This window comes from Takifugu flavidus, chromosome 15 (assembly GCF_003711565.1).
Source record: "Takifugu flavidus isolate HTHZ2018 chromosome 15, ASM371156v2, whole genome shotgun sequence".
In the NCBI taxonomy this organism is placed as follows: Eukaryota; Metazoa; Chordata; class Actinopteri; order Tetraodontiformes; family Tetraodontidae; genus Takifugu; species Takifugu flavidus.
Window position 1 is genome coordinate 7272274 of NC_079534.1, and position 27071 is coordinate 7299344.

Below are 27071 nucleotides of genomic sequence, written 5' to 3' on the forward strand. Positions count from 1 at the left end.
TACAGAAGTACAAGTTTTAACTGTCATTTGCAGAATGTATCTCCAATGACAAAGACAAAGGATACTATTGTTTCAAGCTTTGGTGGTTTAAATATTTAGATATCTAAATTGAAAGGTTTGCGCCATTGCAGAAACAATTCTTACAAAAATATCCAAGATGTGCACGATGTAAAAAGAGCCTGCTGGATGCTACTAGCATCTCCATAAATCTATAGAAATGGTAGAGATGGTCTCTGTGACTGGAGTATTCTGAACAAATACATACTCGCATGTATTATGAACAAAGCCAAGTGATGTTTCTGCTCAAAAGAAAATGAATTCAAGTTATCTAAATGGAACCATAACGGAGGGAAAAAATTCTGTTTATTAAGGTTTTGGAAAATCAAATCTCTAAGAAAAGAGGTGTTGTGGTGTTGAAAGATTCAAAACCGGGTGTTTTTAGCTGGTTTTAAACACACAGCATAAGCAGAAAAGAGGATTACCATGACGGAAATGTGCAGGATGCGGAGCTCCTCCTTGGCCGAGTCGTTAGCTGGGTCTTCGGTCGGGTCCGGAAGGTTCAAGCCACCGTCCTGGTGGTGGATGTGGAAGAGCAGAGTGCCATTTTCCAACCACTGCTGCCTCCAGCGCACCAGAGGGATGTCTTCAGAATTGCCAGAAATCTCTAGAAAACATGTAACAATGCAAGGAAAAATTAAAAGATGAAAAAGACCATTATTTTACTATCATCAGATCAGAAACAGCTTTGGTGAGGTTTAATTATGTCAAAATAGAATAGCAGGAATACAGCAGCACCTCCCATTAGCGCTTCCACAAATATAAACTCAGAAAGACATACAAAATATTTTGAATTTTAAAACTGGTATCATTTCCATATGGTCATCCTACACTGGCACAATCAAATGTTCTTTGACACTATAAAACAGTAAAGTTGCCTCTCCGGAAATTCAATAAAAAATTGGGACCTCCAAAAGCCAAACATCTCTTCAAAAATACCTTTTATCAACTATACTACATTGCCATGAGAGCGCTAATAATTCCAAATGATTCCAAATGGCATTGTTAAGTCCCATGTTTTTAGGACAAAATGCAAAAAAGTAAACAATTATTATGCCTTGCTGTATCAACATTAAAAAGAAAAACAGCACAAGAAATAAGCGTTGTGAGCACTGGAGCAGAAGATAGTTTGCAAGCTATGTTCTACCAGAACTTCAGAGCCAATAGATGTCAGCCCTCTCGGGAAGAAGTATTAGTTACATATGCCAAAACGCACAGTGCAGAAATGGAAACCGCTCAAAATGCATGGCAGAGCCTCATGAATGACCACATTTGTTTTAAAAGTAGAGAGGAAGCTAACCAGAACATATAAATCGCAGCAAAGATTAGAGCAGACCAAAGACTGCTGTCCCCCCCACCTCAAATACACGTGTAGATCCAGATAATATTTAAATGCTCATGGTGATTCTCTCCGTTTCCATAATTTTGCTTCACACACATCTCCTGATGAGGCGAACTAAAAGAGAACATAGTTTTCTCTACAGAAGAACTAAAGTGTGTGGGCCCATGGAGCTTCTCAGTTTGAAGGAGTTCAAGGAACTTCCTTTTGGTTTCTCGAAGATGTTTCACCTCTGAAAGACCCACCAAAGGAGCCCAGAATGGGTGGGTCCTCTGACCTGCCCTTTGGTGCATAAGCAGTAACACTAGTCAGGACCTGTTGGACGCCTGACAACTCCTACAATCATTGGGACACGCAAAAGCTCTATATGTTTTTAAACTGATGCATAATTTACATGATTTGGTTCCTGGTGGACAGATATCATTGTTGGCAGCTGAGACTCTGTTTAAAAGTGCCGTTCTGAAGTCTATCCATACTTTACTTCCTTGCGAAAGACTATTGCAGTAATTGCTAGTATGAGACAATGCCCCCAACTCTGCTGCTATACAAGCTACATCAAATAATTCAAAGACACAGCTGTTGCAATGAACTTAAGACAGAATTTGTGCATGCACAATGCAGAGCAGAGCAGGACGGTGAGGCTGTGCTGAGGGGACACACACACACCATTAGTGAGTAGTTCATAATTGATCAAAGTCCATACGATGTGCTTTTTTATTCGTGCAGCTGTGCTAGCAGGGGGGAAATAAAATCGCAGTCGGTAAATAATAATGAGGATAAGGCCTCAATCAAAGGCAAAAGTCAGAACTCAGCGACTCGAGCAGCAAGTTAGGCATTTCTGGTGGCGTGGGACATAAGGGTGAAGACGTGACCAACACACAGAATAGAAAGACAATGGCACCAAAAGAATGCAGACCAACCCAGGGTTTCAAAGAATTGTTACGCTTCCTGAGAAGGGAACATGATTTTACATTTGATCTGGACTCTTAAGGTTTGAATCTTTTGCTGGTTCTGTAATTGGTGTTTTGGATTTGGTGACATAATGTTTAAAAGACACATTTATACTCAGGTGAATAATCATAAGTGTGAATTATAAAACGCCATCACGGAAGAAAAATACATTTAACACATTGGTTCATTAGCAAAATACCTAACACAAGGGGTGTTGGAGAGTTTAGCGGCAATTAGCACCAGGCGGCACTTCAGCAATCTTAACACATTCTGAATGACATTGTTCAGCTTTCGCGTGTACTGAACCCCCCCCCCCCCCCCCCCCCCCCGCCCCACAAACACACAAAACCTATTACCAATTTTAGTCATGCATTAAGATATTAGTCATTTCCTTTCCTCCAGAGTCCATTCTATTGCTTATATTTGTTGCAGCATCTTCTAGTTCCATTTCATTGGAGACATTTCTAGAAATAATACAGATTCATCATAACAAATACATTTGAAAACCTTGTTGCATGACTTATAGTTTTGCCTTTAAACTGGAAGTCAAATGGACACAACCTTCTGTCCCCCTGACAAAGGAGTCGCTGTCCCGTATTTCTGTCCCTAGCCTCTGTCCTTCAAAGAAAATGACATACATCTCGAGGATGGTGTGGGCCTTGCTCATATGTCTGCGTTGTTTTTATACACAGTTTAGTACTCTTCTAGGCCAGGAAATGTTGTAAAGGTTTGTAATCTTTCAGTTTGATCTAACCTACAGCTGTACCAGATTTTAACTTTTTTTAAATATCTTTTAATCACTTTATCCATTTCAAGGTCACAGGGAGGAGCCTGCCTAGCTGCCTATGGTCAAGGCAACATTCTCCCCTGAATGCAGTGCAAGCTCAGGCCTCTATGTGAGCATTTGGGGGTTCGGTAACTTGCTCAGGGGTATCTTGGCAGTGCGCTGAAGATGTCCTGGCTCCACTGCTAACACCACCAAAGTTTTAGTCCACACCAAGGTTTCAAACAGGAACCCTACACTCCTCCGCCCAGTCCACGACAGACAGAGCAGCCACCGACTTTGCCGTCCTGCTCAAAATAAACTATATAATCTGATTCCTCATTGCTTCAGCACATGTAAGTTCCACTGATGTGTTGTCACATAGTATCATTTCATTTTTATATTCCAAATTCTATTTTGAGCAAAGCTCACTGTGTTGCCCCTATTGCCTTATGACCTAATGCTGGTCTAAAACATCAAAAGCCCCTTATAGATTTGTGCAATGTAAACATCATGTGGAAGATTCTCATCTGATTTGGCTCTAATTGGAAAGATTTATGTCGGTTTATGCCGATCGTCTTTCTGAATCGAGTCCAGATACACCCCAATCTGTTTGGGGCAAAACTAACCTGACGGGGTGTGTGCCCAATGTCCACATGATGCTTTTCCGCTTTTGCATTGTTTAGTGGCAAAAGGATATGATGTGAACATGGTGGCAAAGCCTAACTGCTCTGTGTCTGATACAAATTTCATACTAGACACTTTGACAGAGCTCAGAATCACTGAATGACTTGATGGTCAAAAGGCTAGAAAGTCTGAGCTATTCAGACAAGTTCAAAAGCTGGAGGACAAAAGCTTGAAAAGCTGGGGGGTGCCGGAATTCACCGAACTACAGATCAAATTAAAAATCACAGGAAAAGCTTGAAAGCTGGCTATTACATAGCAAAAACCCAGAATGGGAAAGGTGCTTCTAACCCCACCAGTTTTCCACTTCTGCATTTGTTGCCAGCAAAGGCAGAAGCGCAGTTTCCTCTGCAGTTCTTTTAGGGAACATAAACGACTCTGCATGTCACTCAACTAAACAGCGGCTTTGGATTTTCCAATCCCTCAAAATTTTAATCCAATCAAGAAAATTTGCGCATGTAAACACCACTAATGGTTCGACTGTCAACATGACCAACATTTGCTCGTCCATTTGCCTTTATGCATTTTTGAATAAACAGCCGGTGTTTGCAAGTAAATTGGGAGCTGCATACATGATCCTGTGTGATGCACCCACTAAAAGGATCTTGCAAATTCTGCACCACTAATCTTCGGTAAAGATATCTCACTTTATGAAAGGAAATCCATGTGTTATAAAAATTACATGGCATAGGAGCTCTGCAAAAATATAGACTTCAGTCAGACAGTGTCATTAAAACTCTACTGTGGATATATGTGCTCCTTGGTTACCCGGGAAACTTGGTTACCCTTTTTCTGCTGCGAACAGAAATTTAGAATTCCAGTGCACAGAGTCCTCCCTGGTACTCTCTGCACAGCAGTAGCTGGGTCTCCCATCACCTTTTCTCAATTTTCTGTGTCGGGAGGAAGCTGCTCTCTCACAGTCATGGCTTTCAGTTGATGTACCAGTGTGTGTGAGCATCTATGTGTGTGTGTGATGTGTGCTTTAAACATGAGGCAGAGACCGGTTGAAGTAGTAAAATACTGCGTCAGAGCATGTGTGTGTTTGTAATTGCGAGAGCACAAAAAGATGAACCGTGACATTAACCCACACCCTCGCGTCGCAGAGAAAGTTTTCTTGACTCTCAGCCCGGATTTAATGTTCTCATCTGGTTTCAGCCTAAATGCAAATCATGGGCCATAATGCGAGACGCCAATTTCTTTTCTTTTTTTTCCCCAAAAAAAGGACCTTCCCAACTTAATGGGATTAATGAGCTCACAGATTTGCCACTTGAGATGATGTATAGTACCAACCACCAGGGAAGCAGGAAGACAAGGACAGCAGGGACAAAAAACAGGAAAAAAATGGAAATATGGGAGGAGAAGATAGAGAAAGATTTTTCTAAGATAAAGGGAGTGGAGTATTAGGAGGAAAGGAATAAGAAAGTGGCCTATGTAAGGCTAAGTAATCAGATTATGTGACATTAGTGTTATTCCTCCTTTGAATGCTGATCCACAGAGAGATTAAGTTTAAACAGGCCTAAAATCCTTTTGCATTACACAGACACAACATCTATCTTGGGTGTTTTAATTCCAGTGTAAACCGATGGCCGGTAGCATCACAGAGGAGCAGAGAACAAAGGATTGTTCCATCGTCTGAACGACGGATGGGAGATGGCCTTCTAGGATGGAGAGATGACTGTGCCAGCTCATTAAAGATAAACTGTGTGCATCCATCACAAACACATGTGCAGTATTATCCCACACTCAAGCCAGACCCGGTCCAATGTTCGCTTGGCTGCTTTGTTCAAATAAGAATAGAGAACAAATGTAGTTATTTCTACCTCCTAATTTAGCTGACAATTGATCATTTGAAATATTTTGGTGTGCCTGTGTACGTCAATTTAATGTAAAATGGATTTTAATTACAAAAATCACAACAGTTTTCATGCTATTTTCAAGTAATGCCAACATATTAATTCTTGTATTACTTTTATGTAACCCATTGTATCTCAGGTTAATTGATATTTTTCACATCAGAAACTTAAAGATTTTAGATTTAGTATCTATAGCTTTATATATTACAGTACACACACAAATACCTAAACATTTCTACAGAGCCGTAATGGTTCTAGTGGTTAAGAGATACTCTGACTATATTATTTTAATCTCAAACTTTAAGAAAATGTATTGAAATGAATTCTTCTTCTGGAAGGTGTGATAAGCCTTGTGCCAGAAACCCTGAAATTAAAGGGAACTCTTAATGGCTCATCATGGTTCTGCCTATAGGCAACATAATTGTGTTTCCTACACATAGGGAGGGGTGCCATTGTGTCTCTGCGGCGTCGCAAAGAGCCCACAGATGATGCGATCCCTGCGCATACCCCCCGTAAACCACCGCAGAACAAAAAGCATAAACTCGGCTTTAAAGTTACCTCCACTAACAGATTAATGGCTGGATCAACCCTAATTAGAGGCTACTTTGAGCTTCAACCCAATAAACTGCTTCAATATATTAACTAAAAGTTAGAAACCTATTGAATAAAACAAACAAAAGGCGAAATGGAAGGTCTCACATTTGTGCTGCCGAGTGCTTCATTTGAAGGTATTGACTAATGTTCAAAAGTAGTGAGACAGCCCAAGTGTTTAAGAAAAATCAGTCTCTAAACAATAATCTAAGAGACATGCTGTTTTCTGAGGGCTGTTTCTGTGTTGGAGATGAGGAGGGGGGAGTGAAGACCATATGGCCATGGAGCTGTGTGCTCGCACTGGAACACAGCAGCAGTGAGATGTATGTGTGTGTGTGTGCGTGTGTGTGTGAAGACAGAAGCTATTCTGCTCACATACTCATGCAGCGTCAAGGGAAGCTGCCCTCTCGCAGTCATGGCTTTTGGTTGGAGTGCTGACATAAAGAGAGATAGTGAAACTATGTGTGTGTGTGTGTGTGTGTGTGTGTGCGTGTGTGTGAGGCAGGTATACTGGGAGGAGTAGCAAAGTACAGCAACCAGAGGGGGGATTAAAGAAACATGCGTGGGGGGTTTGATGGGAGGTCTCATCTAAATTCAAACTTGTGGGTACGATTCCCCGTTGCTGCAACAGTCAGGTTTCCAGCACTACACACCAACATGTGTACACGTTTCCAAACTCTAAGGAATGCCAGTGTGGATAAGCAGCAGTGCAAATATCCCAAATGGTCCTAAACCCAAACATTATCCAATCCAGATTATTTTAAGGTGTTAGTATTTATTTTTATCTGGGAGAGTAATTACCAGTAAGTGAAATAATTCAATAATTGAGGTCCTGTTTCCCTTGACATTATGCTACGGGAAAATCCACCTTCACACGGCCATGTCTGGAAGACAAGCCCTGCTCCATTAGGCAGGAATAAGTTTCTTCTGACCCACTTAACCGGAGCTTCCACATTTAGGTGATTAGATACAGAGTTCTGATGTGCCTTGTTTGTTAATTGACTTTTTAAATCTGTGATCAGGGAGGTTCACTGTGATTTTAAAACAAGGCTTGACTGGGCATTTACAGTAACATTAAGCTTAGACCTTGACAGTCCAACCTGACTCGGATTTTTTTCTGAGACTGATTTAAGTTGCTTCGTGTGGTCACTGGGTTTAAACCCAACGTTGAGCAGCAACGGAGCAGCTCGGCTCCTGCAGCAGGCGGAGACAGAAACCAGCACAAACCGGAGGGGGTTGATGAACTTGAAAACCAAAGCAAAGGTGTTCAATTAAATCCAAACCATTCCAAGATTTTTGTAACGAAATAAGAACATTTAAGCAAACTACTTGCCAAGCTAAACTCAGATTGGGGTATGGAGATGGATTTGAAACTCCAGGGTAGGCTGTCCATCCACTGCACGACCGTCTGGTTCGGATGAAAAGTGAAACTCCCTTGGCTCCGAAGGGAAGGGATGGAAAAGAGAGGTCTGGGCAGAGTAAATTGTCGTCCACTGAAGGACATAAATGCCTACGCAGGGGGCTCTTCATTATTCCTTTTGCGGTGTTGTCCAGCTTTGCCAATTTTCTACATGAATGAAAGTGTGAAGTGGCACAATCAATCAAAGCAATTCTTTCTCAACAAACTGCCCGATACAATCCGCTTGCTTCAACAAAACCTGGGTAAATGGTAACAGCTTGAGAGGCTCCTTTTTAACAGGTTCCTGTCGTATTATTACATTTGCGGTGCGGAGCGTGGAGGCCAGGGAGATGGTCCACAGCAAGGTGAGCGGAGATTACAGCGGGCCCTGCATGAAGCAGCACATGAAGCAGCTCAGTTTGATGGAGATTTAACAGGGCTGACCTGCTAAGCTTTGATTACAAACCTCAGTTTGCTCACCCACGCAGTTTCTGCCACTGTGATCACGCAAGTGACTGGAAATTTGGAGGGGGAAAAAAGAGAAGAATACTATTGTTGCCAAGCTGAGAAATAGTTTGGATCCAATGGAAACGTGATGGCAGTACTTTGTTAGTGGAACCAACAAGAAAACAATGCTATCTCTGTCATCAGGACATCATTTAACTGGCAACATGTTACACAAAAATACAAATATTACAATATCCTTATATCCTTTTTATTCATTCTTATAGAGTCAGAAACATACCTTCATTTTGTGGGTATAAATAATGCTTGAAACATTTGAATATTTATGCCAAAGAATATAAACCTACCTATTACATTATGCATTAGATTAGAGGTTAGTAGTTCTTTATTCAAAAATAAACAAACATGATTTTTACTCCTTAGTAACACGAAATTGCTTTTTATTTTATTTATTTTATAACAACTTCATCGAAAAGTAAAATATGTCTCCTGTATAGAGGCAATACCATCATTTTAAAGGAGTCACTTCCTAACGGGTCACATGATAGTCACCTGATCTCGACACCAGGATGTTAAGGTAACCATAAATGTAGATATTCTTTTTCTTGACCACAAGGTCTGTTTTGGGGCCCAAAACCGATGCCTGGAAACATGCAGGTGCAGTGAGGCTGTCTTGGGGAGAAGACTGTATCTTATACCATTAATGCATACGTTCGTCCAAGTTATTGTTTTACCTCCGTCACTAGAAAAAAAAACCTATTCAATCAAACGACAGTGATACAAAGAGAACCCATTCCTCTTCAAAATAAATAATGCCTCACTGTTCTCTGAACTTAAGAGAAATCAGTCCACCTATAGCACGTTTACAAGGAGCGATTCTCTGCTGAATGAGGTTATCAAAGCAGCCATACAGCAGCTCTCCTGTTATGCACTCGTCTCATTGTCGTCTCTATTCAACATGCACGTCACCACACATGGAGCACCCAACCAAACAAACACCAAAGCCATTTGCTATCCAGAGAGACGAATTGCAATTACCATTTCTGCTACGTCTCATTGGTTCACCCATTTGTTCTTTTGCAGAGGCACGGGTATGGAAAACAGTTTAATCTCTATGTAGGAGATGAAGAAATGTTTGTTGATGGTGGAAAATGTCCTAATCCCCATTTCACCCCACCATGGCGGAGAGCTAGGCTGTTCATACTTCAGCCTTTGTTGTTTTATTGAGCAGATGAAGCTTAATTTGGAGTTTCCTTCCTCTTCACTGACTTACATCTAAACAGAATTTAGGAGATGGGAATCGTTGTCCAGTGATTTCCCATCCTTGTTTAAATCTACATGAGTGTTTCACACCTTGAATGAAAATGATTTAGCCATTTCCGTCATTTTTCACAAGGCTGAACACTAAGTCTCCAGCGGTCCCAAGTGAGAACAAAGTTTAATATCTGAGTGCAAACAATTAAAGTGACCTTGCTGTTTAAGTCACCTTGAACTCAATTTTCTTGGTGCTAAATGGTCCTTCAGCGTGCAGCAGGGCACCAAACTAGCTCCAGCACCTCAGCTCAGAGCAGAAGGCCGCTGCACATTAACTTTCTGAATAGATATTAATGATGCAGTTTAAAGAAGGGCATCTGAGTTTCTGCTCAGGTAAAGTCAGAATTGTTCCCAGTTCAATTCCATAAAAGGCCTGCACAGATGGTGTCTCTGTCTTCTCCACATGACCTGACCTGACTCCAGAACTTGACAGAAAGTTTCTCCATAGTGAGCAGTGACAACACTATATGCATTTGCAAGCATCATTTCTTTAGTTGTAGTTTCTTACCATTAAATTCTTGCGTGAAACTTTTCTATTTTTGCTCATTTGAAAGAACTCCAGTTACCTCAATACTGGTTGGATATCTGCACTGAACTGAATAAACTCCCTTAATCACACCAAAACATGGCTAATACTCATCTTGACTCATCTCCTTCACCGCTTTACACCTTTCGGAGTCACAGGGAGGGTACACAATCAGTGAAGGTAGGTTCATCACAGGGCCCTATATGAGCATTTATGGGTTTGGTGCCTTGCTCAAGGGCACCTCAGTAGTGCTCTGAGCAAGGTTCTATTACCAGAACACCTTCCATGTTTTGTCTGCACACTGTACCACTGTGATATGTGGATTGATTACAAGAAAGCCTATGACTCAATGCCGCACACACGGATACTAGAGTGCCTGTATAATATCAACAGGACACTAAGAAAGTTCATCCAGAACTCCATGAAGCTGTGGAACACGACTTTGGAGGCTAACTCCAAACCAATTGCGCGGGTGAGAATCAGATGTGGCATATATCAAGGAGATGCTCTGTCCCCCCTGCTGTTCTGCATAGGCCTAAAACCCCTCAGCCAGATCATCACCTAGAGTGGCTATGGGTACCAACTGTCAGCCACCTCCTCTACATAGATGACATCAAGCTGTATGCCAAGAACGAGCGTGACATCGACTGTCTGATTCACCTCACTAGGATCTACAGCAAGGACATCGGGATGTCATTTGGGCTAGACAAATGTGGGCGGATGGTATCTAGAAGAGGAAAGGTGATCGCAATTGATGGGGTTGACCTATCTTAAGGGAACATCACAGATGTGCAGGACAGTTACAAATACCTGGGGATCCCGCAAGCAAATGGTAACCATGAGGAGGCAGCTAGGAGGTCAGCCACAGCCAAATACCTACAGAGGTTAAGACAGGTCCTCAAAAGTCAGCTGAATGGTAAGCATAAGATCCAGGCCATAAACACCTACGCCCTGCCAGTCATCAGATACCCTGCTGGCACAATACCATGGCCACTGGAAGAGATACAAGCCACTGACTTCAAGACCAGGAAGCTCCTCACCATGCACGGAGTGTTTCACCCTAACTCCAGTGTCCTGAGGCTGTATACAAAGCAAAAGGAAGGGGGCCGAGGACTAGTAAGTGTCCGAACTACTGTCCAGGAGGAAACAAGCCTCAGGCAACAAAAGCCCACCAAGCAGGAGGAACCTGAGGGGCTATCACGGAAGGACAAGCCCATGTATGGAATGTACCACGGACTAATTGAGGAAGTGGCTGATATCGAGAAACCATACCAGTGGCTGACAAAGGCCGGACTGAAAGACAGCACAGAGGCACTACTCATGGCTGCACAAGAACAGGCCCTGAGCACCAGAGCAATAGAGACCAAAGTCTACCATTCCAGACAAGACCCCAGGTGCAGACTGTGTGGAGATGCCCCCGAGATAGTCCAGCACATCACAGCAGGGTGCACGATGCTAGAAGGCAAAGCATACATGGAGCGGCATAACCAGGTGGCTAACATAGTGTACAGGAACATCTGCACTGAGTATGGACTGGAGATCCCAGGGTCCAGGTGGGAGACATCCGCAAAAGTGCTGAAGAACAAGCAGGCCAAGATCCTGTGGGACTTCCAGATCCAGACTGACAAGATGGTGGTGGCCAATCAGCCTGACATAGTGGTTGTGGATAAACACCAGAAGACAGTGGTGGTGATAGATGTAGCAATCCCAAGTGATATCAACATCAGGAAGAAGGAACACGAGAAGCTGGAGAAGTACCAAGGGCTGAAGGAGGAGATAGAGAGAACGTGGGGCATGAAGGCAACAGTGGTCCCAGTAGTGATTGGGACACTCGGGGCAGTAACACCCAACCTGAGTAGATGGCTCCAACAGATAGCAGGAACCACACCAGAGATCTCTGTCCAGAAGAGCGCAGTCCTCGGAACAACAAAGATCCTGCACAGAACCCTCAGACTCACAACACTCACCTGCTAGCACAGCTGCAGCTTATTCCCAATCAGCCCTGCTTATAAGCCTCCCCTGCACTCTCACTCTTTGCCAGATTGTTCTTCAGCTTTTCCATGCAAGACTCTCCAGCACTTCTTACCTGCCTGACCTCTTGCTGCTGAACCTGTTTGCCTCTGACCTGTCTGCACCACCTTTCTCCCGGTAAACTCACCAGCCTTCCGTCCCTGACCATGACTTCTGCCTCAGCGTTTCTGGTTCCTGTCTGCTCACCTGGTCCTGACTTCTCCGCCTGGTCCCGACTTCGCTGCTGTTCATCCCCAGTCTGCTCTGCTGCATTGTCGGCCTCATCTCCTGTAAGCCCCTCTCTGTCACTCCTGCCTGCTGTAAACAGAACTGTACGGTTCCAAGGGTTCACGTCCTCCCCCTCGGTTCCGCATTCTGGCTCTGCTCAACCCAATCCCCGAGACTTTGTGTGGGCCTCGAGCCTGAAGAACAGACTGTTTCCTGTGTTTCCTTGTCTGCCCGAGTTACTGTTTGCCCCATTACTAATAAAGGTCATTACCAACGGTCCCAGTTTTCCAGAGTGCTGCTTTTGGGTCCCAATTGCACCCGTCACAAGACTCCCAGGCCTTTTTTTAAAAATATAATTATATATATATATATATATATATATATAAAGAATGTAAAAATAAAATATAATTAACTGCTGAGGCAACAAAGAAATCCTGCATTAACCCTTTGTATTTGTCAATGAATAGAAGTCACATTGGATCATATGCATTATTATTTTTTGTGCTGGGACAAATATATAATGCACGGATATATTTCAAGCTACAAAAAAAAAAAAAAAATGCTGACTTGTGTTTCTACTCAATTTGAATTTTGTGCACCAAGGTCAGCCTTTATGATAAAATACTCATTGCCATATTTTGGTGTGTCCAACACTGCCAGCAGGTCATCTCACCTTTGTTGGTGGTGGTTTGCAGATGCCCAGAGCCATACAAACACATCACCTGAAAGTGTTGGTGAAGAGGGGAGAATATGCGGCACTTGCATTCAATTCTTTGTGAATTTGCAACTGGCATAAAAAAATCTAGATTTATTTTTCCTCATATATCATAAGAGTGATGTCACGGGGTGAAAGAAAACTATTCAGGATGAAAATGTAGTGCCTCTGCTCTTAAACGAATTGTGGGAACTTACTTGTTTATGCCTTCATGGTTTAAGGTCAAACAATAGTAGCCTTAATAGGTGTCAAAGAACACTTTTCACTCACTCGGGGAAAGATGCTACTATTGTGATTTTCCGTATTTTCAATGGGAGATTTTACCTGGGTCAGAACTAAAATTTAGCCAACATTAAAACTGTAACATGTAGAATAGAAACTGAAAAACACAAAATAACTTCCATTAAAAAGAAGTGTGTTTTACTCATCAAGATACCTGAAGGAGGAGCTGATTATGTTGTATTTACAAAATTCAGTATTTGACTATTTTTTTTAATTTAATAAAAAAAGCATCACTCTATGTCACAAAGGCAGCCCAAATACAGAAGTTAAGAAATAGTCACAAAAAATAAAAATAAGTCTTAGAAGAAAATAAATATTTAGACTGTCACACTCATGTAGGTCAATAAGGTACCATCCATTTATTTTGTTCAGCTTGGAGATGGTTCGACATCATCAGAGTCCATCCATGTGGATCCAAATAGATTGGACCTGATTTTTAAGGCACACTCCTGTCTGTGCATCTCAAAGCAAAAATTAGGTCCAAGAGGCAAAAAGGACTACTTGAAGATCTCAGAGACAAAGCTGGACAAGGATTTGGACAAGAGACACATTCTTCTTCTTGGTCTCCATAATTCTCATATGAAAGAGGTCTGGGTCAACCAGGACTATTTCTATCTGCAGGTCTGAAAAAATGTGGAGAAAAAACTAAAGAGAACTACTAACTGGCCACTGGATTGGATAACTACTAGAATAAATAACAACCCAAAGTTCCCTCTGACGGCCCTACAGAGATCCTTTGTAGAGATGGAGAGAGTTACAAACAGACAACCACAGCTGGGCTCCATGGCAGAGTGGGCTCTATATCATGTAAAAAGTGCAGTTTGTCTTGGTTGCACAAGGTTGTAAAGAAGGTTGTTACAACACACACCACAAGAGCTGTACAGTTTGTGTACCAGTGTAAATGTTGCGCATAGAAGGCTACAAATATAAAACTAAATGGCTCAACGTTGTCAGCGCCAATAAACGGACCTGCAGGCTCTGACATATTGATTATGTAACTTACCGGAGGGTGGCAGTCCAGTATATTACGTTAACATTTTTCTGCCAACATTAATTGTGCCGATATTGACGTCCCACTGAGCTCCTTTCTAGTGAAACACATTGGATTTTTTGTGACAGGCTGTTGAAGGTGACGTTCAGCAGTAAATTAGCAACTTTTACCACGTTCATACACTTGGTCTTAAGATGGTCATTATACAAGCAATTTAGAACCCACATATTGAACCATTTTACCCCTGCCATAGTCATGGAACGGTTAATTACACTATGTTATATTGGGTTGGACTACTTTGTGGAACTAAATACTTGTATGAGAACTGAGTGCAAATGGACACCCCTAATAAGTTCTAGTTTGAGCCTCATGGTGCACAAGGTCTCTAATTACATTAATCTGACTGAAACAACTTATAAATTATAGTGACGTGAGGAGAACTTTTGAAGTTCATCTTTTCCTGGTTAAAACTCTTTGCAGCTAAAGAGCTGACAACTAATTTCTTCCACTGATGGATTCAATCTGGCCACGTGCATCCTCACATTCAGTAATCATTTGCTCAGCACCTTCAGCGCTTTGACTTTAATGATTGCCAGCTGGGGTAAAGTCACTCAGTACATTTGCGTCCATGGTTTAATTGAGCTCTGCCTAAAATTTGACTTGCAAATTCAGCGCCTCGTACAAATCCGTTACTCTTCCTAGTTTACATGCGAGAGAAAATCAAAGAGCTGAAAAGATGATGTCCTCCTCCTTAACACTAGATGGAGATATGCATCTTTTCAGCAGGTTAATATATTCTCTTTTCCTGGAGTCAGGCAGCACACCGGCATTTCGAACAGGAAGATGGATAATAGTGCAGCTTTGCTCATGTACGTAATGTGTGCATTAAGTATTGTGCAAATGCACGTTATCTCTAAATGCCTTCTTCTGCGACCGGCTTTCGGGGATAGGTTTGGTTCCAGGGTAATACACCGGCACGGGGACGTTGGTGGAGCATGCGTACTTGTGATTCAGGAGGCTGGAGCGTATCAATTTCCCCTCTCATTGGGCATTTAAGCCAGTTGGACTAACGCATTTACATGCACTTCAGTTGTGCCATTATAGTCTGCAATAACTTGTTTTTTTCAATTGTCATGTAAAAGTACTAAAGTAGAAATTGCCTAAAATGAAACTTTGGAAGAAGCAGAATGCAGCACTATATAAGCGATTGTTTTGAAGATCATTAAAGACATATTTTGTGTGTATGGGGTGTCCACCACTTTTGTTGGCTTGTTTGCCTATTTGCATTGAAACTAAAGACCATGAGGGTGTGTGGGTGAGTGTTCATGGGTGCGATGGTTTGTCCGAAAGCTGCGGTTGGACCAGCTTGCACTGACGCTGCCGTTGTTGTGGTGGTGAACGTCTCAACGTCTATGGGCTTATCTGCAGCTAGCAGCATGCACAACAATGAATTTATCACCATCCAGCCACTTGGTGGGATGTAGGTGTGACCCTGCGGTGCTGCTGTGGCTGTGAGCTGGCTCTGGTTCATTGATCAGACACACCAGCAGAACCTAATCTAAGGACAGCGGGGCTTTCATACCTCAGCTGTGGCTTTCGACAAAAAAAATCCCAGGTAATAAAAAAGATCCTGGTGAAAAAGAGTGAGGAAGAGAGAAAGAAGTTCAATAACTTTGCAGGGACCCCTGCACCCTGCCCGCCAACTAGCTTCCAGGATTTCTATTGAAGTTCTGCACAAGCCCACAGCAGGACTTCTCTATTCATGCTTCGCCTTTGTTGGTGAATCTGTTGCAGTGCCACAAGAATACATAAAGGTTTCAGCAGAAGGGTGTCAGAGAAGGGCACAAAATCTCTGTTTGGGACAAATATTTAATACAAAAAAGACAACAATCAGTCTGTTTGCTCACATTTTAAAGCAAGAAAAGAAAGCTGGAGTCAAAGTGAAATGATGAACCTTTCTTTCTTTCGGTGGTGGAAGGAGTGCGACCGGGAGAGAGAGAGAACGAATGAGAGAATGTGTTAAAACGCGTTTCCTATTCTGGCCTTTTTCGTGTGAGTATGAATGTTAGAGAATATAGTTTTTTTGTGTGTGTTTTGTATTCATTTATTAGTTTAGCGAGTGTGTGTGTGTGTGAGCTTGTGGGGCGGCCGACCGCGTGCGGCTGTCATGGCAGCGAACGCCAACTTGACCGGGTTGAGCAGGAGACACGGGGTGAAAGTGGGAGCGGGCTCCGTGCTCAGTGTGGAGGAGGTGGCTCTGGCTGAGGGCCAGGAAATCGGCCACAGTTCAATTAAATCCACCGCATGAACAGGGCGGTGGTGCTGTTCGTAGAGAACGTGGAACAGGCGAGCAGGTTAGTGGAGACGGGGATCGCCGTGGGGGGGGCAGTTCGTCCAGGTGACTCCACTGACGCAGCCGGCGGCATGGATTACCTTGTCCAACGTGCCGCCGTTCATCAGCGATGAGTTCTTGGCGAAAGAACTGTCCCGACATGGGAAACTGGTGTCCCAAATTAGGAAGCTGTTGTCGGGGTATCGGTCGCCATTGTTGAGACACGTAGTGTCTCACCGTAGGCAGGTCCACATGATCTTAAACAACAAGGTGGAGGAGTTTAATTATCGGTTTGTTGTCCGTGTCGACGACTTTGATTATATTTTGTTTGCAACCTCCTCTGCCCTTAAATGTTTTAACTGTGGTGAAGAGGTACACCTCGCCAGGGCTTGTCCGAGCCGCAGGGTCCTGGACGTGGCGACGCCGGCGGCGGAGTCCGCCGTGCCTGACCCTGCGGCACCCCGGCCCCGCGGCCTGTTCCGGCGGCGAGGCGTCGGTGGTGCGGTGCGGGTGAACCCCGCACTGTCCCAGACAGACCGCAAATGGAGTCGAAGACGGAGGGGAAAAGGAGTGAGTGTGTGCATGTGACTGAGGTGAGTGGAGAGAATGAAAATGTGGAGATGGTGGTGGAGGTGACTGCCGAGAGTGGGGAGGCAGGGAAGGTAAGGGATTTAACTGGGGTGGAAATTGAAGTGTTGTGTGGGCTGGGTGAGAGTGGTGATGGAATGAGTGAAATAAGTAAACTGGGTGAGGCAGGAGAGATGAGAGACATGGGTCAAACAGGTGAACAGGGTGTAGCGATAGGTGAAGTGGGGCAGGGGACAGGTGAGCGTGGGGTGCCAGCGATGGTGGCTGGCGAGCTGGGTGAGGGAGGAATGAGCACAGGTGAGGTGGATGTGAGCACAGGTAAGCTGGGTGAGGGAGGTGCGGGTACAAGTGAGGGCAGGGGGGGGGGGGGGGGGGGGGGGATCTGAATGGTGGCCTGCTCCTGCAAACCGGAGCAGAAAACAAGAAAATATCAGGAAGGACAGTGGAGACAAAGAAGCTGGGTGGCTGGAGGATGCAGCCGCTGCCACAGATAATAGTGACCAGGAGTACATGTCTGACACCAGTGAACTGTCAAACACGGTGGCGGACAGCGAGAGGGATGATTTGTACCCCCCAGGAACGATCAAGACTTTTCTTACAGAGACCAAAGGTATGAGTGGCCCTGATTTGGGGATATATTTCCCAGACAAGCTCCTGTTCATCCAATCAGTAAACAATTGGATTATACACAGAGCAGCGTCTGACCTCACCGACCCTGAGATCTTTCGGCTGAAGAAACACATGGGCAAAGCCAGGAAACAGCTCAGAGAACTGTCAAACAAGAGCACCAGCTTGTAGGCTGTCCGGCTAGGAAGGGATGGTGCCCCCCCCTGCTGGAGCCTGCATGAAAAACCACCACCGTTCTCCTCTCTGGGATGGATCTCCGTGTCAGACCAGTGCCTGTTTCTGTTCCGAGCGAAAGACATTATTTCAAGTGTACAATGAGCACGAGAGACTCACTGTACTTTTTTTTGAATGTCGAATATTAATTGCACATTGAACAAACTACTTGTGGAGTTACTGTTTTTTGTTGAATTCTATTTATTTTACTTTATTGTCACTACTGTGTTGTCAACAGGGCGTATAATTTGTAAATAAAGTGTTTGTGTAAAAATCTTTCTTTCTTTCTTTCTTTCTTTCTTTCTTTCTTTCTTTCTTTCTTTCTTTCTTTCTTTCTTTCTTTCTTTCTTTCGCAACATCATAAATTTCCCCCAGCAGCAGCATCAATAATAATAATAAGAAGAAGAACAATAAATGTGATAGATTCACTAACAGCCATTCTTCTCATGTTTTTCCCATCTCACCCAGTTGCCCCATCTTACTGCTACAATTGGTGGATTACCATCACCTCTCCAACTGACAGGCAGGATTAAGGGTCGAGATCTGAGTTTTTCTGTGACTTTATTGCTCATTATAACCCCCATAAGGAGCTTTTAACCAGCTCATTTGTATTGGGTAATGATAACTTTGAATGTATATACACATATGTACAGACAGAAAGATTTAATTTGAAGTGGGGAAGTGTAGATCTTCGCCAAGGGGCACATTTCCCCACATATTTCGACCTAAACCCTGTACTTGTTCATGTAGTTGGAGAAAGTGTTCTAGCATCCTCTCTTCCTTTAATGAAGGTCGTTAAACTTAAAAAGATGCAGCTAATTTCCTCCACATATTGTGACACACCAGTAGTATAGTAGGCAAAACCAATACAAGGTTATATGACAAGTTGCTTCATAGTCAAACCCCCCTGGCAGTCAAAGTCCCTCTAGAATCTGGAACATCACCAAAATGTAATGAGCTTTTTGGTGGCCCATTATCAACATCTGAAAACTTCATTAAATCTGTTCCTAACTTTTTAAGCTATTTTGCTACCAGTCAAACAAACAAACAAACACCAGCTGTCACACAACCTCCTCGTGGGAGGTATAAATGCTTACATGTACAGAATCCTCCAAAGCTCTAATATGGTGAGCAATGTAAAAGTGTTATTAGAAAAATTAACACGAAGGATCTTAGGTTTGTGGACTATCAACATTGTTTTCCTGAATCATCATAGCTTCTGATTAAACAAGCTTGAAGATGAGAGACAATTCAGAGGAAAGTCAGATTAGCTGATAGCGTTGTAGCGTGGCTCAATGAAAGAATATCCATAAATATTCTCAAAAGCTACCTCGCCATGGAAACCAAACTGATACTTCCAAGCTGATACTTTCAAACTGATACAAATTGAAGATGAGGAAGGAACATTCCAAAACCTTCACTGGTTCCAATGATGACAAATATGTGGATCACAACTATTCATCTCAAAATAATCTGTACCTTGGCTCACATTCAACATTGTACAGACCCACTGCGTCTAAACACATTAGGCAAACAAGTAAATCACATACTAATCTCCAACCTGCAAAGAACCGACCAACGAGCCAGTGTGTGCTGTTTGTCTTCTGTTTGGCTCAACTGGTGTCGGCCAAAAGCACAGCGGTAACAAAGGCTGCTCTGCAGGATCCAGCTACAGTAACACAAATACCCCCCACTGTGGCAACATTGCACGTTTCCACGCTTGTCGCATGCCGAATTTAGCTGGGATTAAAAAGGGGAACAAGCATGTGAGCTATCCTGTGGAAGCCAGCGAGAGTAGGATTATTTCCTGTGGATAACTTGCAAATAAATGATTTTTTTTCTGAACTGAATATTGTTTAGGAAGAAATTAGGAATTTACTCTGAAACTGCATGAATCATGTCATCGGGTTCTGGGTTTCAATCTTCCACCCGAAAACACACACTCATCTTTAAAAAGTCTTCACTAGGAAACATCTCTTAATGCTTACATGGGGATATATATATATATATATATATATATATATATATATATCCCCATGTAAGCATTAAAAGATGTTTCCTAGTATATATATATATATATATATATATATATATATATATATATATATATTATATATATATATATATATATATATATATCCCCCCAAACCCACTCAGCCAGATCATCACCAAGAGTGGCTATGAGTACCAGTTCCAAAGTGGAACAACCGTCAGCCACCTCCTCTACATGGATGACATCAAGCTGTATGCCAAGAACGAGCGTGACATCGACTCACTGATTCACCTCACTAGGATCTACAGCAAGGACATCGGGATGTCATTTGGGCTAGACAAATGTGGGTGGATGGTATCTAGAAGAGGAAAGGTGATCGCAATTGATGGGCTTGACCTATCTTAAGGGAACATCACAGATGTGCAGGACAGCTACTAATACCTGGGGATCCCGCAGGCAAATGGAAACCATGAGGAGGCAGCTAGGAGGTCAGCCACAGCCAAATACCTACAGAGGTTGAGACAGGTCCTGAAAAGTCAGCTGAATGGTAAGCACAAGATCCAGACCATAAACACCTACACCCTGCCAGTCATCAGATACCCTGCTGGCATAATACCCTGGCCACTGGAAGAGATACAAGCCACTGACATCAAGACAAGGAAGCTCCTCACCATGCACGGAGGGTTTCACCCTAACTCCAGTGTCCTGAGGCTGTACACAAAGCGAAAGGAAGGGGGCCGAGGACTAGTAAATGTCCAAACTATTGTCCAGGAGGAAACAACAAGCCTCCAAGAATACATCAAGAAGATGGCCCCCACTGACCCACTGCTGAGTGAAAGCCTCAGGCAACAAAAGCCCACCAAGGAGGAGGAACCTGAGGGGCTATCATGGAAGGACAAGCCCATGCATGGAATGTACCACCGACAAATTGAGGAAGTGGCTGATATCGAGAAAACATACCAGTGGCTGACAAAGCCCAGACTGAAAAACAGCACATAGGCACTAATCATGGCTGCACAAGAACAGGCCCTGAGCACCAGAGCAATAGAGACCAAAGTCTAGGTGCAGACTGTGTGGAAATGCCCCTGAGATAGTCCAGCACATCACAGCAGGGTGCAAGATGCTGGCAGGCAAGGCATACATGGAGCGGCATAACCAGGTGGCTAACATAGTGTACAAATACATGTTACAATCATTACCGCACAATACATGTAGGAATTCAGTGCAAGGCTTCTCCAGGAACAAAATGAACTTTATTACAGGCTAATCTTACATTAGCCGTCATTACTAACAACGAACGTTAACACTTGTGGTAACACCTCCATCTAATGGACAAACATACGAACACCCACAATAAATAAAAGTGAAACGAAGGCGACGCTGGGATACACACAAACATGTACATATTGACATCCCTCCTAGCCAATGGGATGACAGGAAAATGCTAGACGATAGCCAATGTCAGAGCAGCTACAAGCAAGTTTGTGTTTGCTAAACTCCGCGAGCTGCGAGTAGCAGCGGTAGCGTATTTTTGACCTTCATATCCTGAAATTTCCTTCGTAACAAGAGTAAATATACCGTTCATACGTTCATAAGTAGAGGTCCCACTGTATATATATATATATACACATAATACTTTATGCTTTATTTTGCAGGCAATGAATAAAACCCGTACACTGCAGCACTCTTTATTACAGAGTAATAAGGCATTACTAAGTTGGCTGTATTATGTAAAGAATCACCACGGGATGCCTTTACTGTGTAAAAAGAAACAGATTTACATGTAAGCGCTGATTACATTAATCCATCCACAAAACAAGCCGCTGATGAATTATGCAAATACAACATCTGTTTCTTCGAAAATGAATCTCTGTGGAAAATGACACTGTCAACAACGTGAGATTTCCCCCTCAGAAGTCAACAATGTAATGATGCAAATGAAGTAGTGTGTCATCCATTTTGTGTGTCCTGGTCGCAGTGGGGATGGTGAGGATCATACATGAGTAAACAGTTCCGAATTAATGACCAGGGATCTGATTGGTCACACGCAGACTGGGTTTAGGTGAATCTCAATGTTTGCACACATTAATTAAATCTTGTTTGAACTAAATATGTAGTTCAATTTTGATTTATTTTTTATATATACAAGATACATGTATTTGGCAAAAGTATCACCAAGTATTGATGACTTTAAGAAAACCACTGCAACAAATCAAACACAACCAGGGGATTTTTAATAACTCTTTCTGCCAAAATAAATGTAAAGATTTTAGATTTCGATGAATGTTCCACACTCAGAATAACTGTAGATTATGTAGATTCCATCTAAGGACAAAGAAAAAACACACATGATGGATAATATATCTCCACTCTCCCAAGTATTAGCAAATTAGCTGATAGATATCAGCATTTAACCCAATCTCGCAGGGAAACTGCAACACAGAATGTGTGAGCTCTGACAAAGCGGAGCTAAAAAAAAACCTCTTTCACTCATGAGAGGTCTCTGTTTGTGGACACCGTGGATGAAACAGTATGAAGAGATCATTTACAGCCAACCAATCCAGGTAGAGCAAAAAGTCTACTTTGTGAGGTATTGTTTCCGAAGAAAAGGCCAGGTCACTTCTGCCTTGCGGAAATTCACGCAGTGAAATAGTACCAGATGTATGAATGATGATGCTGGAAACTTTCTACAGTGCACAGAAACCTTTCAAAAAACAGTTTACACAAAACCAGCTTTTGTTCACATCAGTAGTATTAAAATAGACATCTAATGGCTGGACTGACCCCGTAGTTCAGAGACTGCTGACATTAATATTCTTTTGAACTAAACGCCACATTCATCCGTGCTGGTCTCAACACTTGCTGAGAGGCCAAGGTGGGCGTTAAGTATCAGAGAAACTCCACATTTCAAGGTCAGAGTTTGTATTAAAGAACAGTGATTTGGCAAAAATTACTAGAAGATGGTACAGGGGCATGTTAGGAGCCCCTAGGTCCAATTGTTGATCAATAAAACAACAATATGTAGATGGAAAATCAAGCAATTACTCCACTTTGTTTAGTTCTTCATATCATCCACTATCCCCAGACACACATGTAGTCCATACATAATAAATGTAAAGTCTGAATAAATAGCAGATGTCTGGGTAAAGACTGTAAACAATCATCTATTTTCTTTTCTTTGGTCCCTTGTGTTCTAGGGCCACTTCTGGATTCCATTGCCTGGTGTAGGAGGAGTTTCCCCACCATACTGGACCAGTCTCCTGTCCTTCCATGACATTTCTCTCTACGGTCCATAATCACAGTTCTAGTCATGGAAAACTCATAGCTCATGGTCACTCATGGCCATTGTCAGTGAAGTGTAGTCGCGTACGTTGACTGATTCATCTCAGCAATGTCGGTTGCACATGAAGAAACTGAACATTTGAAAACGAGCAAAACTGGAACAAAGTGAGATGATATCAAAGCTCTTGGGAATCAAACGCTACAAAGCCAGGAAAATGCAAACGAGGAGCGAAGTAATGATGTTTTTTACGAGATGCGTGGTTAAACATCAAACACATATTTAGTCCCAGACCAACTGGCTCATCAATAAAGGTTTGGATCAAAAGCAATACCCGCCTGGGTTCCAGGTATGATCCAGCTTTCCAAACCCAGAAACTCAAGGTGTTAAGTGGTGAATATTAAATTCTAATGATTATTATCAGCACTAATTTTAATTGAAACCTCCTCATGCCCTGTTGTTAATTATCATTTGTGCACCAACATGCAATATAAATTATATAAACTACTATGTCCACTAACCGACATAACATTCACCAGTGAATTTCCAGGCAGACTTGTATCATTTCCGTCCTCTCGCATACGGTTGCCATGGCAAAGGAATAAATATATTGCCAATCGGTGTTGCAAAATCAGGGTGCTGAAAATATTGCCCCCGCATTACAGAAGAAATGGTTGTGGGTGCGGTCAGTCCATCCATCAATCAGCCATTAGCAGCTTCCACTGACTTGACTGACTGCGATCCTTAAACTAACACTCACATTACGTCCTGACAGGACCAGAACTGTGGATGCATTCAAATGATCTATGGTAATAACCTACTAATTATCCAAACATCAGCCTCTTTACTGACAGCAATGGCATGATCCCTCCTCACACATTCACAACCTTGGTATCCTTTTGCAGTCATCTTCCTATGGAATGTCAACAAAGTTCCCAAATCTGCCTTCTCTTGCACCAAAATTTCCAATCCCATCCAACACGCTTCTTCTCCACCACTGAAAACATCTACAATGGCCTTTTTTCCAAACTCCTCGTTAAGTCTCGGCTCACTCACACCTACCTTACCTCCATCATTCTCAACCCCCGTCAAACAACACATATAATTCCAAATCCCCCAGGAAGCCAAGCAGAACCAGGACCCCACCGCTGCTTAATTCACAAACCTGCTTCACCATCATAATCCTTCCCACAACCTTCGACTCCCCCCAAGTCAGAGACCATGGGATAGTAGCACGGATAATTTGACTTGATTTTAAATGCCTTTAATGATTGAGTGATGACGAGGTTGTTGCTCTACTCTTGCTGAGACTGAGAGTTGCTCTCTGTGGCAGATTAGGCATCCAACTGAAGGTCCAGTTATTCAATTTATTAATAACATTGATATAAAATCATTACAGTGGACTCCTTTGATCAGTAAAATACATTCAGATAAGAATTGTAACTCAGAGACATTAAACTGCTTTATTGAATTTTAAAGTTTATCAATTTCGGATTTTACCTTAATTATCTGTGTGCTTCTCTCACATCAGCCGTTTCCTCAACACAAATCCAGTCAGTTACACTACAGCGGTCAAATTCCACTGATTAATGGCTGAAAAGAACTTTCTGACATATTGGAACTAATGTGCTGCATAAATAGGGCATAATTACACACATTCAGTGCCTCATTGTTTCCTACATGATCACACACTTCGCACAAAGTAGCTCAGTAGCTTGCTGGCTAGCTTTAAAAAAATATCAGGGGAAAGAACAACTAAGCATTTAGTCTCATTTTAGGAAGTCCGGAACAACAAAACTCGATCTTCCTGTTTTTAATATTATGTTTTAAAATGATGTGTTCTCAATGACATTCAAACTATCTTCAATGATATTTCCTCGTCTTGTTTCAAATCGTCAAAACCTTAATTAAATTGAGAAGGCTTTCAAACCTTAAACTGACTTTATCACCAGTGGAGAAGCTGATTGATTGGCTCATGCAGCTAACTGCCCCACAACATTGCAGCAAACCCGTTGATCTCTTGGACAATGCTATAAATAAAAAAATAAATAAATGGAATTTTAAAGCACCTTGGGTAATTAGTTAATGGATTCACTCATTCATGCAGTTAATATAGGAATTATTTGACAGTTAAGGAGAATGAAGCACAATAAAGCAGAAAAATGGCCACTTTACAGGTCATAAGGATATAATGTGCTAAAGTGTTGAAGGAGTGACTAAAAAGAGAAAATTGTCCGCCTGCAGTTACAGCAAAAGATGTTTTAACAGGAATCCTCTAAAGGCTTGGAGCTAAAGTTACCACAGGGTTCATTTTATACCTGCACCGTTAGCGCGGTGTAACGTGAAAACATAATTAAAATTTGACAGATCTGCAAATGCTAATTACAAACTGGTAAGCAGTGCTAATCAACAAAGTCATTATGATAAACACAACAGCAGGTGATTAAGATTGGACCAAAAAATGCGATGGAGCACCTGAAAAAAACAAACATTAACAAAAAAGAAATAAATCTTATAGCGTATTTAGGGGATTTTTTTAACAGATTGGTTCAATATAAAAGTATATAAAAATGAAGCAAGTTACTAAAATCATCAACTGTTTATATTTCAGAGCAAAAGTCAAAATGATGGATTTTGTGTGTCGGAGAAATAATCTCTCACAATAACAGTAACTGTGCTGCAGATCTCATATTCAAATTATGAATGATTGTTGTTTTCCAGACTTCCCAGATGCAGAACACTCATTGTCATCGCTCTCGTGAAAAAAGGACCCAAAATGACTGCGTAAAATAATTGAAACAAGCCTGCTCTCCATGGAGCCCTGGCAGCTACACATTATTTCCCCCTTTTAGACTCATTCTAATTATGAAAAGCAAATACAAGAGAAATGAACTTAACTTTAAATTCCTTTTCCCATAATTTACATTGCTGCTATGCCCAATCAGTCCGCAGAGTGCGGATGTGAGCAACAGAGCTCCCTGTTCCATTAAAACGGTGCAGGAAATGCATCATCCGTACTACATCTATGGTTCAATTCAATATTCTTGAATCTTTTTTGATCAAATGAGGTGGAGCAGTCCAGGGGAATTAAAAGTTAAGATGCTCATCAAGCAGGGGAAACATTTGTCAGGGTCACATTGGTTGGACTTGTTCTGGCTACTGGTTGTACTGGTTGGAGAACAGGTTGGACATGTTTGATTTGTGAGGCAATGACAGACCAGATGACAGAAACAGGGCGTTCTTTTGACTGGTTCAGTCAACAGTTATGGACTCATGCTGTTCTTAGCAGAGTGCTGCCAAGGTACCCTTGAGCAAGGTACTGAACCCCAAATGTGCACCCAGGGCCTTGCACTGAGCTGGTGACACATTCTAGGGTGCACTCCGCATTCAACACAAAATATTTTAAAGGAAATCTCCATCCACACTTAAAATATCAAATAAAATCTGCTCTGCCGGGTTAAATCAGGCTAAATCTGAAGAACTCCCAAAGTCAAATCAAATCAAGGCCAGATGAGGATTCAGGTCATGTTAGAAAAATGAAAAATAAGAAATTCAGCTTGTCGAAATTAATTATGAGCCTAAAAAAGGAGCAATGGCTCATTTTCTTCATGAAATTAAACATTTTTCAAGCCTTTAAATGTCCACTGGTCCATTTTATCCTCCCTTGTAAGTATCAGATTTTAATTAGTAGTTTAATCCATAGAAAAAAAAAAAATCCCACAAAAATTCCATCTAGAGACACCCCCCCCCCCCCCCCACCCCCCCCCCCTCCCACCACCCCCCCACACACACACACACTCTTCTGGTTTCCAATAAATGAGAAATATATTGTGCAACCAGGCCTCTATGAAATGGCAGATATTCAAAAGA

The 27071-nt window shown here is 42.3% G+C and overlaps 1 protein-coding gene across 2 annotated transcripts in view; it reads right to left on the bottom strand.

Moving 5' to 3' along the window:
• astn1 (astrotactin 1) overlaps positions 1–27071 on the bottom strand; it is a 260250-nt gene that overhangs the window by 211417 nt on the left and 21762 nt on the right. For both annotated transcript variants that reach the window (XM_057056562.1, XM_057056561.1), the window contains exon 2: positions 483–664. In XM_057056562.1, coding sequence (XP_056912542.1) covers positions 483–664 — 182 coding nt within the window. The remainder of the gene's footprint in view (positions 1–482; positions 665–27071) is intronic.